At 37.6% G+C, this 17,773-nt stretch overlaps 1 protein-coding gene across 1 annotated transcript in view; it reads right to left on the reverse strand.

Annotated features, from left to right (window-relative positions):
• Positions 1-17,773, reverse strand: part of Lmbrd1 (LMBR1 domain containing 1) — a 91,808-nt gene that overhangs the window by 6,841 nt on the left and 67,194 nt on the right. Inside the window, exons 10-14 of the mRNA XM_059281544.1 lie at positions 12,278-12,342; positions 11,855-11,957; positions 11,249-11,353; positions 8,648-8,797; positions 6,785-6,863 (exon numbers count right to left, since the gene is read on the reverse strand). Coding sequence (XP_059137527.1) covers positions 6,785-6,863; positions 8,648-8,797; positions 11,249-11,353; positions 11,855-11,957; positions 12,278-12,342 — 502 coding nt within the window. The remainder of the gene's footprint in view (positions 1-6,784; positions 6,864-8,647; positions 8,798-11,248; positions 11,354-11,854; positions 11,958-12,277; positions 12,343-17,773) is intronic.

Here is a 17,773-nt window from a genome sequence, read left to right on the forward strand (position 1 = left end):
TAAGACTCAAGCTAACAGTGGTTACTCTTACAGCCTCACTATTCTAGAGGCTGAAGCAGGATGACTGTGAATTTGAGGCTAGCCTGGGCCGCATAGAGAATCTAAGGCCAGCCTGGGCTATATAGCAAGACCCTGTTTCAAAATAAAACAAAAATTTAAAGCCGCCTTCTGCCCCTACCCAATCAGCAACAACACAACCAAATTTAAATGTGTGTATCATCCCTGGTACATGTGTGTCTGTCATCATCTAGACCCCTCAGCAAACCCCATCGTCTCCACTTTTAAAATTATCTAGATTCTGACCACTTGTTGCCCTTGTCACTAGAACCAGAAGTGCTTCCTGGATTCCTGTAAACAGTCTGGCAACTCGCCTTTGCCCTTGGCTCATCGGTCTGTACAGGGGTCAGGATATGGCTCAGACTACGGCACAGGGGTAGTGCCTGTGCCATAGTCACAGTCAGGGTCTCTACCTGTTTCTGTGTTTAGGGAACACAGCCAGACATCGCTATGCCTGGGTTGCTCTGATGATACGAAGACAAAACTGAATGGTGAGAGCAGAGTACATTCCACAAAACCTAAAAGATTACCAGGACTTGGCTCTTTGCAGAAAGTCTGCCAGGTTCCAGGCTATCTGAAACACAGCTGATAGAGTGATCCTTAGGAACTTAAGTCACATTATACCATTCTGCTCACAATCTTCTAAATATTTTCCTCTGAATATAAAAGCTGAAGACCTCAAAACTATCTGTTTGCTGTTCCTATTCCTAGAATTCTCTTCCTCAGCTATCTTTGCTTATTCCTTATCTCAAGGTGTTTTCAAATGTCATCTTATCAGTAACAACTCCTTCCTATCATACTCAACATCTGATCTGTCCCTCCTGAGAACCAGCACTGGTCTCCATGATTCTCACACCCTATTTACTTAAATACTTGTGTCCTCCTTCTACTTATAGGAAGTTGGGCAAGGACAAGACTATTGACTATTCACTACAAGACCCAGCATTAACAACACTGACACGTACTATCATGTATCTGTTAAATGAAAATGCACAAGAATGCTAAATAACCAGAACTAAGAGATCATGTGGGATACTCAAAAGTGAAACACTTGAGTGTGGTTCTCAGCACTACTGAATATGAAATGATTTTATCTTCTAACACACTTAAGTTGCAACACATGCACTATTTAATGTTGTATCCTTCAAGTAAATTATCACAGTAAATAACAACTGGGGTTGACTTATTTTCACCTTACAGACTAAATCTGACTAATTTTTTTAATATTCTAATCATCACCTCTAAATGTATAGATTATTGGACAAAAGGACCACATATCCTTTTAAAAATAATAATAACAACAAAAAACAATGTCTCATATCCTTGAGTCCGGTGGACTGGGTGACTTCTAATTTCCTGAAGAGGATCATCTTGTTTTAAGAGTTCAAGAAACTAAAATGTGTTATCTTCACTTAATATGGGGCAAGAGGGGTTAAGCTGATAGTTCACATTCAAACCTGACCTTCAAATCAGAACATTAGTTTTTAGGTTTTGGGTTCTAAAGAAACCTACTGACCATACCAAGCCCTGTAAAACTGATACTGCTTAAAATAATCTTTAACATCAAATGCCAAATATTAACTAGTGTAGCAACTCTTCTATGATGGGTGATGTCATTCTGTGTGCTGTGAATATATGTTGCTCTGATTGGTGGATAAATAAAGCTGTTTGGCCAATGGTGAGGCAGAATAAGGTTAGGCAGGACATTCTAACGAGAAAGAGAGGAAGGGGAAAAATAGAGCTGGGTAGACGCTCCTAGCCACTGCCAGAAGAAGCAAGATGTAAAGTACCAGTAAGCCACAAGCCAAGTGGCAAAGTACAGATTTATAGAAATGAGTTAATTTAAGATGTGAGAGCTAGCTAGCGAGAAGCCTGAGCCATTAGGCCATATAGTTTAAAAATATAAGCTTCTGTGTGTTTATTTGGGTCTGAGCAGCTGTGGACTGGGAGGGACACAGGAAAACTTTCAGCTACACTTCTAATTACATTTGCTTCCAAAAGAATTAAATATGCAACTACATTTAATGTCTGAGAAGTTTTTTTAAAAATTTTTAAATCATACAAATCCACAAAACAATGAATCTGCTTAAACAGTATTGTTTAGGTGCTGAGATTTCAAAATAAAATTCCCTGAAACTTTAGATATTCAATAACGCCTAAGCACTCACTGTTTGGGGAAAAGATGGTGAAAGGAATTTAATAACACAACCTTCAGAACATCTTTCTCAGCTGTCTATTTTTCAATAAATGCAAAGGAGCAATCTTCTCTAATATAACTTCCTACCTGGCAGATGTTTCACTGATTTTACCCTTAAAAACGTTCACTGGTGTTTCTTTTTCCTTTAATTGTAAGTAACAAGAGGTATTTAGCTTAAGAGGCACAAAGTAAATATTCAGCTCTTGCAGGAGGTAAAACTAGAATTTTATACTTTGCTTATGCGTATTGACAAGTCAGACAAGTATTGACAAGTCAGAGTATTTACGTATGTCTGGACTCTTCCACCTACCATTATATAGTACTTGATTTCTATGTGAAGGCATGAAAAGCCACAGTACTGCATTTCATGTACTGCTGTTTTAAGTTCTCAATGATGAGTTTGTTTTATTGTTGTGATGTTTCTTAGCTAAAGTTGGTGAGACATGGAAACTCATTATTGGAAAAGAGATAAAATATGAATACATAGGTGTATAATTAACCCCCAAATGATACTCAGAAATGCCAACTTTTGCAATCTTGGTCTACTATTGGTACATTTTTAAAAACAGCAGCCCTTGAGGATATAGATTGGCTTTTCTTGTTTCCTCAACAGGAATTATTAGGTGTGCCTGCCCAATATTGCAGCATTTTCCTGCTGTTGATTATTTTGTTTTTGTTTTTCTGAGACAGGGTCTCACTATGTAGCTCTGGCTGTCCTGGAACTCATTGTGGATATCAGGCTAGTCTCAAACTCACAGAGATCCGCCTGCCTCTTCCTCCAAAGTTCTGGGATTAAAGGTGTGCACTACTACACCCAGTTACATGTCAGCATTTTAAAAGCAGGATATTTTCTATGTAACTATAGTACAGGTAAAAGTCCAGAAATTTACCATTGATAGGACATGTTTTATTTTGTGTGTTTTCCACCTGTCCCTTATCTCATTAATATCGTTTAGGACTTTCGTCTCCACTATAGGGTCCAATTCAGGACCATGGACCACATTTGAGCATATCTCTTTAATGTTCTTACTTTTGTAACAATTTCTCCCGTTACCTTTTATGACACTGGCATTTTGAAGCACCAGGCTAATTACTGCAGTTTGCTCTTCAGTCTGGCTTTGTCTGATATTAATCCACTGAGTCACGTTCTCCAGTGTTGTGAGGCTGTCATTTCATGAGGTGCACACAGCACCTTTGCTCCTCAGTGATGCTGATTGTGATTGCCTGATGGAGATTTTGTCCAGTTCCTCTGAGGTACAGCTATTATTTCCTTCTTCTTTACAACTCACTCCATGTTGCTTTCATCTTAAGATTTCTACACTGGGTTTAATTTCAGTCACTCCTGTTATACTTATCTCTAAATATTTGATTAGGGTCATATATAAATCTGCTAGGGATTTATTTATTCAGTTTTAGTTTGTTGCCTGCTGGAATTTTGAGCTTGTTTTATTCCTTCCCTCCAGTTAGCCCCTCTATTATGTGTCGACAATTCCAACATTAAGTCTGTGCAAGTCTCTTTCTATACTCACTTTCCTAGAACCTCTCATTAGCACCGTCTTTCCTGGTGCTTCCAGACTGTGTCAAGTTGACAGCGAACACTCACACACAGAGAGAATTAAGAATACATTCATTTTTGAAAAACAAACAAACAAACAAACAAACCCAAAACACCTCGATAAGAACTGGTTAAACAGCAGGCTCCGAAATGTCCTTTAGTCTGAGTCTGTATCAAAAATTAGATTTCCATACAATTATTAAGAGTACTTCAAAGCTACATTACAATAGGGAATTTCCTTCATTTTACACTTTCTTCCCTTTATTGTCTAGTACCATAGCTTAGTATATTCTATGAAAACTGCATTCTCAAAGGCTCAAGGCTTTCTCATCACTAAGAACTTTGCTTCAAGCATCTACACCACTAACCACTGAACAGGGCATTTTCTTGGGTACTAAAATCCTAGTCTTCTGTTTCTTCTCTCATTTTCCATACTGTGTCTCTCTAATGACCTAGGGTTACCTGTCTGTTTCTGTCAGTCTCTTTATATTGTCTGTGACTTCCATTACATCATTGGTTGGAATAAGTATTCTATTTTATTTAGAAAGAAGTAGCAAAACTTTATTTTTAAAATGTAAAGGACAAATGATGTAATACTGTTAGATTTCCTCTCTCTTAAATGAAACAGAAAAACATATTAAATGTAGAGGCAAAAACAAGACTTGGAATCTGGTTCCTCAGATAAAAGCTTAAAGCTCATCCTGTCTGCTCAGCTCTTCAGGCCTTCTCTCTCAGAATCCAGTCTGCATCTGCCACAAGGAGGAAGCGATTGTTCACGTGGCATTTCTGGATGTTTTCTTCATTATCTTATGGCTTATACTTTTAGAACTGTTTATAATTTGTGTGGCTCTTTTTGGCTTTCTTCCCATTTTTATGATTTCCATGCAAAAAAATGTATGAGTGCGGATAAATTCTCTAACCCTAACCTATGTAGCAGCTTAGATAAATGGTTTCAGGGCCACAGGTCACCTTGTATCTGCTGGCAGAAAAAATGACTTGGCAATCAGATTTTATCTATGCAGTCTGGATTTTTAATCATCCCTGGATGATAGGCTTATTTACTATAAAACATAGTGATCAACTCTTTCTATAGTAAGATATCAATGCACAACTACTCTACTAACTTCTTTTAACATTAGTATTAGTCATGCAAATATTTCCCACTTTTTCCTTTTATATCTCCTATGTATATTATCATGTTTTAAAATTCTGTCTACTTGGCTATTTAATAATTCATCTAGTTGGGATGGCATATCAATTTATTCTTTAGTATCTGAGTGTATAACCCTACAGATTATCTGATTTCTTTTAAGGCTCTGCTTTGTTATGTGAGCAAATACACTAAACAAAATGAACACACAAAAATGAGGTCTGCTTTACGGAGATGATTACATGTTCAGCTACTCTAACATCCAAATAAGACAATGAATTTATTTCAAGAAAGCTCCAAATAATTGAATGTGACAGCAGAATAAGATTTTGTGTCTAGGGATTTCTAATGTTAACATCTGGGAACATGGTATTCTCTAAACCTGAATCTGTACCTTATTTTCCATATTAAATTCAGGCCTCTAGGTCACATGCTTCCAGTCCACCCAATTACTGTTTGAAGTCAATCATATCAGTTCTGTTGACTGATTCAAGAAAAGCACAGCTTGATAATTTCTTCTCTTTCCCTATACATACTTATCTCCATCATTAGCTTATTTTTAAACAAATTCTTCTGGTCTCTGTCATGAACTATCAGAAACTACTGCCATGTCCTTCCATTGTTTACTTCATGATCCAATAAATCCTGGTGGACAGTTTGAACTTATACTTCATGGAAAACTGAGATAATGAGATATTAATGGTACTTCCTGCTAACCCTCAGATCACAGTAGTTACTTACCTAGCTCTGTAATCTAGAAAAAGTGGTAGTCACATTCTGTTTCAAGTGTTCTGTCTTGAATGTCTTTAGTGCCACATCCTCCAGAACTGGGTGACACAGGACCATCATTCATCCTTTCTAACATTTTTCTTCAACCTCTTTTTTCCTAATTCTACCCCATTAACTCCTAAAGCCTCTTGTAATCTAGACAACAAAACCCTTCTTTCTGAATGCACGCCTTTTCTAGTTTTTATCTACATCTCTTCCAGTCTCTACTGTGAATTTCAGAAATGACTTAGGTAAACATCTTCCTTACTTCATACTCCTCTTTACTCAGCTAGTTTTCTGAGCATCGTTAAAATTTTCTGCTTTTCATTCCTCTCTGTGTTCTCGTTTTCTGCTCTCCTTTGGAAAATGATGTTCTGAGTTCCAGTCTTCATTCTGCTGTCATCCCCTCTCTTCAGTTCTTGGCACATGAGTCCAAATGTCATGAGCTCTCTGAATGTCCCTTAGGATACCTCCAGGCACCTCAACACCCCTTACCCTCTCTTTAATTGTACCAATGTCTTTCATCTCACACTTTACAGTTTACTCAAGTTTTCCCATCTGTCTTGGGTCACTCTAGAATTCTTCCTTCCCTAATTTACTTCCATGCTCTGATCTCAAATCCCTTTTCTATATTAACTATCAGATTCAACTTTTAGAAAAATAAATTACGAAATAACTTCTATGTCCTTACTTAAAACTTTCTTTTTGTCACTTTCACAGACCTTTTAGGGTCTCATTCCTAATTCTGCAGTTTCCTTCAGTCGTCAATCCAACACTCATCCCCATGAACAAAAAATGAAATGTCAGAGTAACAATGCTTTAAACTCTTGAGCACACAACTGTGTAACTTCCCAATCATTGTCTGCATGCTTTGTTCTTTGGCAGGGGACAGCTTGACCTTGAAATGCTGCTTCAGTAGCTCTAGTCCAAAAACGTCTCTCTGGCTTTCATTCTCCGAGTCTCCACTACGTAGAGTTAACCACACCTTCCGGTAGGCTACCTAATGAAGTTCTTACAAACTAAAAATCCTAAGACAGTCTAACAACAACTGCTTTACCTTCAGGGGCATCTGCATCACATCTTTTTGGCACAGGAAGGGTTGAATTGTCTTTATGGACATCAGAAGTTATATTGCTCTGAAAGATGAAAACGTGATTAAAATAAAAATACTGTAGTCATGAATGTATTTGGATTAATCATATTACAAACTTTCTACTAATGGCATCTAATATTCTAAAATATTACTTTAATGCAAATTATAAGACAAGAAGTTATGATAAATTCAATATTAAAGTGCTTTTGCAACACTAATTTAGGCCTTATATTAAACAATAGGACTCTTTTCAGAAGTAGCAAGATATCAAAAAAGAAAAAGGCAAAAGCCTGGGCCGTGGATTCCATTTGAAATTGCAGCAGTTGGGAGTCAATGCAGAACGATTGTGAAAAAAAGAGCCCTATTCAAAAAGCATCCTTCCCTACTACACAAAAAGAAGCAGAGAAGGGAGGGTGGGGAGAAAAGTGGATGGTGAGAAGCAAAGTGGAAAGGAAGGAAAGAAAAAGGAAATAGGGAAAAATATCTTTTCTCAATACAAAGGAATAATCTTCAGTTCCACAAGAACATACTGAGTATCAGCTGGTAAAGCAGGTAAGTGATGAGGAGAAGAGCTGAGTCGGGGCATAGGATCTTGTGATCTAGCCTGGTGTTCCCAGACTCATGTACCACATGATCGGACTTAAGTGCTCCATTTACATTATTAATCAACTCATATTCTCTTTGAAGTATCTTCTTTTTAATACTTTACAAAACTAGAGATGATGTTGATGCAAGAACTGATGTGCATTTACTTTTTTATTTCATGTAAAAATAAACAAGAAAATGGAGGCAGTACAAGAGAAAAGAGATCCGGAGGACAGATGGACAATGAAGACCCCATTGAAGCAATGGGAAACACATGGATACAATGTCCACTGTTGGGAAGCACTGCAAGATGCCTTTAGGAAAAGGAAATAAACTAAACCTGGTGTTTTGAATGAGAAAGTCCCCTTCCCCTAGTCCTGAGTATTTGAACACTTGGTCCTTGGCTGGTGCTCCACTATCGGGAGGTTTAAGAGGTGTGGCCTTGCCTGAGGAAGTACATCACTGGGGGGTGGGGGGAGGAGGGATTTGAGAGGAAAAAAAGCTTCCAGCTACTCTCTCTGCTTTGTGCTTGTAGTTAAACCGTGAGCTCTCAGCATCCTGCTCCAGCCCCAATGCCTGCTGTTGCCCACTCCTTGCCATTATACACTAACCCTTTGGAACCATAAGCTAAAATAAACTCCCTTCTATACATTGCCTTGGTCATGGTGTTTTATCACAGCAACAGAAAAGTAAATAATATACTAGACAAATGTTGAATCCAATATGGCGAAATATTTTAAATTGTCAAAAATCCAAACTTGCTACATTCAATTAAACCTAAAAAACATTGTTGGTTTTTATTAGTCAATCATATCAAGAAAACAGAAAAATAGCACCAAGGAACTCATGGTGTTTAAATGAAGTCCAATTATTCACAGATAAAATATTCAGGAAATCTCTCTCATTGAGTTACAGTAGCAATGCACAAACATGATGTACTCTCCAGAACTTTTGGAAACATGTTATTAGAATCACTTAAAAGCACTATAGCTTTGTGTCACAGCATCCATTTAATGTATATTTGTAATGAAATTATGTTATTTTAAAAAGTATGAAACAAACATAAATATGTTCACAAATATTGAAAAACCAGTTTTGTCAATAATAAATTTAATAAATAATAAGTAGAATTTGCTTTTAAATGTCTCTAAATTTGTTTTCTTAAGTTTATTTTTATTTCTTTTAGTTTTCATCAGTGTTTCTAAAATATAGAAGTAATAGAATTTTAAATACTGCACTTACCTCTATTATGTAATTTTGGCTTCCATACATAACGTACTGAGGAGCAAGACTATAGATCATGTAGCTGGTATGAAGGACAATTAGCAGAAGTATCATGCACAGAAATAAGAGTGCCTGAGGCCTGGTTCGTCCTCTTCTGATCTTATATAACTGGGGAAAATAAAAACAAACAGCGACAAGTTTCACCAAGGTTATTTTGAAGCTTGAAGTCAGGCTACTATATTATGCGGACACACTGATACAGTTCCATTGCTCTGAAGTAAACCCCAATAACTTAAGAACAAAAGAACAAAAAAGACCATTTTTTTTCCTAGAAAACTTTTAGTGTTAACCTTATGTGTACTTGACAATAATGTCAGAGAACCTACGTCCCAAGGATCTTATTAAAATATTTCAGAAAATAATAAAATAAACATGGTTCATTAGTGATCACGAGCTTATTTATACATCACTGGCTTCCAGGCAGGGTTTCTGAGTTTCTTCCACAAGTCCCTTCCAGCTTGTTTATAGAAGTAAGAGCTTGAACTACCCCATGTTCTATCTACAGGTTCAGAGCATGAATTTAAACATAAGTATTAGAAATGTGTTTATGGTTTTATAGTTCTGGTGTTATATAATATTAGCACATAAGAACAGATGTGACAAAAAAAAGAACAGATGTTACGTGCTTATAAGTACTAATTTTTCTATTTTTCTTTCTTTTTTTTTTGTTTTTTGTTTTTTGTTTTTTGTTTTTTGAGACAGGGTTTCTCTGTGTAGCTTTGCGCCTTTCCTGGAACTCACTTGGTAGCCCAGGCTGGCCTCGAACTCACAGAGATCTGCCTGGCTCTGCCTCCCAAGTGCTGGGATTAAAGGTGTGTGCCACCACCGCCCGGCTTACTAATTTTTATAAAATAGTCATGATACCTTCATACTATAGTCTGTTTTAAAAATCAGCTTATGATAATTTATGATAATCTGATTATAGATATGATATTTTTATCTGTGCTAAAGGGGAATTAAAGTGTTAACTGTAATTTAAGGAATTACACAACTTGTTCCATTTTAAAGGTGAGCCCCACTTTACTCTAGTAATTGAAGTATCATCCTGCTGCTGTTTTACCAGATAATAGCATATTACAGGCGAACAGATTTCTGTTCTGGATGAGATGACAACACAGTCACTTAGAAAGGTGCATTTCCCAGATGCCCTTGTGCTCAGGAGTGTTCATATAAGAAAATATTCCAAATAAGAAACAGAAAGAATCACAGCACTACTGGATCTCATACTTAAACCACTAAAGCCTTCCCCCCCCATAGAGAGAAGTTTCTCTTCAGTTCATATGCATATTTACTAGGTTTTCTTTTATTCATATCTAGAATAATAATAATAATAGAATAGTAATGTCTATCTGATTCAGCATCAATTTACAATTCATAATAATTATCTCAGGATGAATATAAAAAAATAAGCAATATTCACAGTTGTCTTTGGTATGGCACTAAAATCTGCATATACTCAACTCCATCTCCATCGTGTGAAAGGGTGTAGAATTTACATATAGCCTATGCAGACTCTCCTGTATACTCTAAATCACGCCTAAGTTACTTATAACTAACCTAAGTGTGGTGTCAATAGTTACGTTGTTCAAGGAATAATGAAAGGGAAAAAGTCAGTCCTATTTAGTCTATTTGGTTGGGGAAGCCATTAATACAGAGGGCGGACAATAGCAATCCCTGACATCTAACAGGGAAGGAAAGCGTTGAAGGTCAGTGTATCCACTGTGTTCATTGTATGTCCATGCAATCAAATGCTAAGACAAACAACATGCCTTCTAGATTGAGATTTCTCAACCTCAGCAGATAATGTCTAATTAGCAGCATCACTGATCCCTGTCCCTTAGATCTCCACAGTTGTCCCTAGTAATCGTAACTAAAAAATGTTTCCAAACACTGCTAAATATCTGAGCGTGTGTTTGTGTGTGTGTGTGTGCACAAAACAACCTCCTGCTCTAGAGAAAGCACTTTTCTGTTAATATGAAACATAATGTTTGTATTTCTATCACTTTTAAGATCATAATATAGTCTAAATATGAGAGTGGGCTGTGGCTGTACATACTATATCTATACATAATATAGTCTAAATATGAGAGTGAATTGTGGCAGTACATACTATATCTATACATAATATAGTCTAAATATGAGAGTGGGCTGTGGCAGTACATACTATATCTATACATAATATAGTCTAAATATGAGAGTGAATTGTGGCAGTACATACTATATCTATACATAATATAGTCTAAATATGAGAGTGGGCTGTGGCTGTACATACTATATCTATACATAATAGATTCTAAATATGAGAGTGGGCTGTGGCTGTGCATACTATATCTATACATAATATAGTCTAAATATGAGAGTGGGCTGTGGCTGTGCATACTATCATCCTAGCACAAAGATGGTAAAGGCAGGAAAATCACCAACTTGAGGCCAATCTGGGCTACAAAGACTTTTTCTCAAACAACACACAAACTAACAAAGAGGACAGATTGCCACAATGGAAATAATGTACAAAGTAATATATAAATATATAAAAGCCAGAAGATATCCTATACTTACTCTAATCCAAAAGAACCATATGCCAATATTTCGAATTCCTGCCATCGAAGTAAAAATAAAGTACATAATAATAATTGTTATAAGAATATAATCAAGAGGGAACACCTGGAAAAAAAGAAAAAGAAAATCAAGTTTAAAGCTCTAGAAGTTAAAACAAAATAGCTGGGAACAATTATTTATACTAGATAATTACAATATTAATTTCCTTTCAGATTAGGCTAATATGAGAATACCATAAAAAGTAAAATATTTTCATAAAATCCCAACTACCATTACGTTATTAGTAACAACAACCTAAGGGAAAAGTCCTAAAATCAATTATGTTGTATTTTTATATGTGATATAAAGTACTTAATTAAAAATTAAAAACCAAATACTGTTTGGTTCATCTTTGGTAATACTAAGCATCCCATATCAAAAGTCAGCCAATACACAGATACAGTTTTCTATAAACCAATGTCAATTTAGGAAGCATCTGCAAATAAAAAATTAGCGCAGAGCTCCAGCACATGTCTGACTTTTGTTAAGTCTCCATAATAATGACTTTAATGGGACAGAATGACACAGTGTTTTGCTGGAGTGAAAAATGACTGACATGTTACTTACTGTTTGTAGCAAAGGCAAAAGCATGTTCAATGGATTACTCAGGTTAGTTCCAAAGATGATGAAACCAGAATCTATTCCAGCTGAATGAAGAGCTTTATCTAAACTAAAACAAAACGTGGTGAAGAAGAAGTTTACATTATAGCATCACATTTCCAGCCCAGCCAGAAAGAACAGCATCACAGAGTAAGCATGCCACCTCTGTTGGGCCACAAAAAACAAACTCAATTTTGCTTGAATGTCCCAGAGAAACTGTCAGTAAGTAAAAGGAAATACTGTCTACTACAAGACCTTTTAGAGACTCTTTGGGTTAATGCTGTACAACCCTTCAGGTGGAACAGGCTCCACTAATGGAATTCAGCACCAAAATGGATGCCATCAAAGAATTTGTGTAAGTGCTTTAGAAAATATGTCTATTGTACTTACTTTGACAGGAAGAGAGAAATTACAAACAGCAATGCAACTAAGATGAAAAATATTCCCCAAATGATCTAAAATGAAAAATACATTTATTACAATACAGTTCTAAACATTGATATTGAAAGCATAAAATCATTAAGCTGACATAAGTGTCTACCACACAGCAATGATCTAATGCAAGGTACAATTTAATTTAGTACATGATCCCAGCATCTGTACCAAAATTCTCATCATAAGACTATTTGATCAATAATGTGTATGCAAAGAGGCTAAACATTTAAAAAGTCTTGACTAACAAGTAAACAAAGAAAACTTTGGTTTGATCAAGAATATTTTGTTCTATTACTGAAAAGTACATTAAAGAGAAAGGTAACTTCACTCACATATACACGCATGCACACACACTCATGTACAGGCACACACACACACACACACACACACACACACACACACACACACGGTGATATTTTATTTGTGCTGAAATGTGGTGATATTTTATTTGTATGTTAATAAATAAAATTTGCCTGGAGATCAGAGGAAATAGCAAGCTATTTTAAGTAAACACAAAAGTCAGGTAGTGATGGTTAGCACACGCCCTTAATCTGATCACTTAGCAGGCAGGGTCTCTGTGTGTTCAAGGCCATACTAGGGAACAAAGCCAAGCAAGGTGACACACACCTTTAATCCCAGTACCAACCATAGAGATCTGGAGATCTGTGCAGACAGTCAGAAAGTGACAGAGCTGTGTAGGAAGAGGAAGTGAGGTAGATAGATGGGCTAAGAGAGCCAATGAGAGGGCAGAAAAGCAAGGCAATAAAAGCCTGGGTAGACAGGAAGTCATTGTATTTGGAAACTGCAGAGCTGGTGAGGTAAGGTAGGCTGGTGGCTCTCACTATTTCCCTGATCTAAGGCTTTCATTCCTATATTTGGCTTCATGTTTTTTTTTTTATTTAATAAGTCCATTTAGAAATTTGTATACACACACACACACACACACACACACACACACACACACACACACAGTGTTAAACAAATCGCAAGCCAGAGAGGTCTATGTAAGTGAAATTCTTCAGGAATAGCACCAGCTGGAGGAGCTGTCTTAGGTTTCTCTGGCAAATACATCACGTATGTATTTTAACTCTCATCCCCTACAATTCTGTGTTAGGAACTGACATAAAAAGGGAAACAAAATATTGGAAGTGAGCTTCTAAATAACTGTTTTAGAATGGAAAAGAGAGGGATTCTCTAGCAGCAAAAGCTTGAGTGCTTTTTTTTTTTTGAAGGCTCCCTTCTAAGTACAGGCCCGATCTGCTGGGCTTTTCCTTTGGAACTGATAGGAAGAGATAAACGTGAAGTTTCATTTCTTTCACACTACATTGAAGTGTGTTTCGGAATGCTGAGGAGATCAAAAAAGCAAACACTAACATATTATTCTATCTGCCATATCAAGACGAGCTTATGAGAAAGAGGTTCATATTATTCTATCCACCATATCAAGACGAGCTTATGAGAGAGTAAGTTGAGAAAGAGGTTCAGGCTTGTCTTTTGTGAATTCTCCAGTTCGAAAATTGTCCTTGGGTCTTAATGAGAAGGAAGGACAGTAACACTACATGGACCTCTCTTAGATGACAAGACTTCACTGGAAACTCATTATTGAAAAAGGGTTTTATTGACAAGGAACCCTGAAATAGTTCCTTTGTGCTACCAACTGTTGACTATAAAGGGCATAAAAAAGTTAGATCTTCCTTAGTACTTGATTCAGACACCAGTACTTGCTGCCTATGTAAGGGGGAGGGCCAGAGCATCAACTTTTCCTAACTGTTAACAAGAAATGGCTTTTATAGCTGCCAGCTTCCAATTAGAGGTACTGGAACATGACACAGAAATTGCAGACCTTGAAGATACAAAGATTCTCTTTTGTTACATTTTGGCAAAAATGTTAAATACAAAAATCCTTAGCTGTCTTACCAGTCTAAATATGAGTTAGACTATTTAATTAGCTATTTGAGATCACGGAGTAAACAAAGAATCTAAATTCTTTATGATCCTCCAATCTGCATGTATACAAGAAGTTAAATTAGCAATTAAATATCTTGCCAGTGATGAGAATATCAAGTTGACCTAGAAGCCATAGCTTATGTTTTAGCCAAGATGCCAATTTCTAAAGGAAAATGAAGCTGTTAGCCGGGCGGTGGTGGCGCATGCCTTTAATCCCAGCACTTGGAAGGCAGAGGCAGGCAGATCTTTGTGAGTTCAAGGCCAGCCTGGTCTACAGAGCGAGATCCAGGAAAGGTGCAAGCTACACAGAGAAACCCTGTCTCAAAAATTCAAAAAAAAAAAAAAAAAAAAAAAGAAAGAAAGAAAAAGAAAAAAAAATGAAGCTGTAGAGGTGGCGCCAGTAAAAGTCATGGACCAAGAACCTGTGAAGCATTTATTCTCCATAAAAGCAGAAAGGGAGCTAGCACAAAGGGTCGGAATTAACCTTTTCCACACTATGGACATTAACCGAAAGCAGAGAGCAATCTGTGGCTGTGAATTCATGATAATGTGGCTGAACCTGGGAAGGGCACAGCAAACTTGCACTTGTCACAGCGCGAAACCTCCCACTCTAAAGCTATGGTCATCCTGAAAACAGCCAGATGGGCCAGCAGTCTGGAGGTCACAGCACACAGGCCAGCAGTCTGGAGGTCACACAGCACACAGGGCAGCAGTTTGGAGGTCACAACACACAGTGCAGCAGTCTGGAGGTCACAGCACACAGGGCAGCAGTCTGGAGGTCACACAGCACACAGGGCAGCAGTCTGGAGGTCACACAGCATAGGGCAGCAGTCTGGAGGTCACAACACACAGGCCAGCAGTCTGGAGGTCACAGCACACAGGGCAGCAGTCTGGAGGTCACAGCACACAGGGCAGCAGTCTGGAGGTCACACAGCACACAGGGCAGCAGTTTGGAGGTCACAGCACACAGGCCAGCAGTCTGGAGGTCACACAGCACACAGGGCAGCAATCTGGAGGTCACACAGCACACAGGCCAGCAGTCTGGAGGTAACATAGCACACAGGGCAGCAATCTGGAGGTAACATAGCACACAGGGCAGCAATCTGGAGGTAACAGCACACAGAAGTGGGATGAAGCTGTTTTAAAGCATCATTCCCAGAAAAAAATGTCATCACTTAACCTGCCTGTGGCTCTCAAGAAAACTACTTATAAAGTGGCCTGTACTTGACCTGGATTGGTGTTCACACGGTGCTAAAAGCCTTTGAGTAGGAGTGATGACTGCAAACAGTGACAAGAAATCTATGAACTGCGGCCTCGAGGGCCAGTGGACAGTGGACAAAAATATACCAACCAAAAATCTTTAAAAAAAAAAGGTCTGGGCAATGAGACATCCACTGGGAGTCTGAAGTTCTCAAGTTTGCCTATTTTCCTAGCAGTCTGGAAGGAACTGTGTCTGCTCAAGGCTACACACATGCCCAGGAACCATCCAAGACCCAAACCCCAGCCTGAGACTGCACAGGAAGGGAGTCAAAGCTGAAGCTGGGCTGAGAAGTAGCTGCTTGTGCTGCCTTGCACCACCCACAGAGATGCTCAGGCACAGCCTGCTGCTATGGGTGGCAGGAATCTGAGAAAATCTCTCTATTAATCAACACACGAACTGGTAGGTGCCAGAGTGAACACACAGCAAAGAATAAAGACCAAAAAAAAAAAAAAAATACTAAAACAAATGCCGACAAATATAATTCAAACACCCAAGAACCTGACAAATAAATAAATAGAATCATGAATAAAACCAAGCCAAGAAATATGGTAAATACAAAGAAGACAAAAGAATTAATAAGCATTTTGGGAAACCCAGACTTTGAAATTAGTAGACAAAAACTTTAGATTTGATTAAAAATTTAAAAAATTAAAATCAATACATTAAAATGTTTCAGCAAATAATATCAACGAAGATACAAGTGCTATTAAAAAGTGAACTAAATTTTAAAGGTGACAAATAGAAAAACTGAAATAAAAAGCTCATTAGCAGGATTGACTGGCAGTTGTGAGCAGCAGAGGAGTTAAAGAGAAAGTACATCAACTGAGGTGAGGAAACTGAGGCACACAAAGAAGAAACAGTGAGGAGGGGTGAACAGTTTTAAAGACATGGAAATTATTAAGTGGACTGATCAAAACAATGGGATTTAAAGAAAAGAGGGAAAATAGTTGAAGAAATACTAGCCAAAAACGTTCCTAAACATGAAAACTATTAATCTATACTCTCAAGAAACTTTGAGTAGAATGAGTCAAATTCCCATACACCCCCCCATTGAAAATAAGTGAGTAAGTGGGGGGGCACACCCCAAAGGGAGCTCCTGAGAATGGAGAGAGAGACTCATGGGAAGTTGACCCCTTCAGGTTCTGTGGATTGAAGACTATAGACAAACTAGACAAAGTCAGGTGAAGCGAGGACGTAACTCAGTTCAGTGGTAAGGAACGTGACAGCCACGCACAAGACCCTTGTTCAACACCCAAAACCAAAAGAAATACATAGCTCAGTTCAGTGGTAAGGAATGTGACAACCATGCACAAGACCCTTGTTCTACACCCAAAACCAAAAGAAACATATAACTGCTTAAAATTTACACGTTCCGGGACTAGAGAGACGGCTCAGCAGTTAAGAGCACCGGATGTTCTTCTAGAAGACCAGGGTTTGAGTCCAGCACCCATATGGTGGCTTATAACCATCTGCATCTCCAGTTCCAGGGGATTTAATGCTCTCTTATGGCCTTCATGGACCAAACATGCTAATGGTGCAGGAAAAACATATATATACTTAAATTAAAACTATATATATATATATAGAATTATATATATAGAATATATATGATTCCCACTATAAAACTGACTTGAAGAAAATAAATCAACAGGGATCTCAAACAGGTAAAGGGCTCATAATAGGTATGTGTGTGCATGGGTATGTGTATATGTGCCTATTTTGTAAAAAATGAAACTTCTGAACTTTATAGTATACTTGACCTAAGGATTTGGGCTATTTAGATTCATACTGCTGTTACGTTATAAATGCATGTGCACCTTATGGACTTGTATGTTGAAGCCCTCACTCCAAACTCCACATTTTTAGAGGTGAAGCCTTTAGGAGGTATGAGCATAGATGGGGTTATATGGACGGAGTCCTCACGATGGAACTGTTTCCATGTAAGAGTGAGAGACCAAAGATTTGCTCTTTGTACTGGGGAAGGACAAAGGAAAAAGGCAGTCATGTTCATCCAGGAAGAGAAAACTCAGGGGGACTGGATTCACCAGCTTCCAAAACTCTAAGAAATGACTTTTGCTCAAGCATTGCAGACTGTTTTTAATACTTGCTCAAGCTTAGACAAATACACTGAACATGCACACAAAACCAGAAAGGAAAAAAAAAAAAAAAACCCAGTTTAGATGGAATATAATGATCTGTGTTAGAAAAAGCATTAAAGTTGTAGTAGTAGTAGTAGTTGTTGT

The sequence above is a fragment of the Peromyscus eremicus genome, chromosome 16_21 (assembly GCF_949786415.1).
Source record: "Peromyscus eremicus chromosome 16_21, PerEre_H2_v1, whole genome shotgun sequence".
NCBI classification, from domain to species: Eukaryota; Metazoa; Chordata; class Mammalia; order Rodentia; family Cricetidae; genus Peromyscus; species Peromyscus eremicus.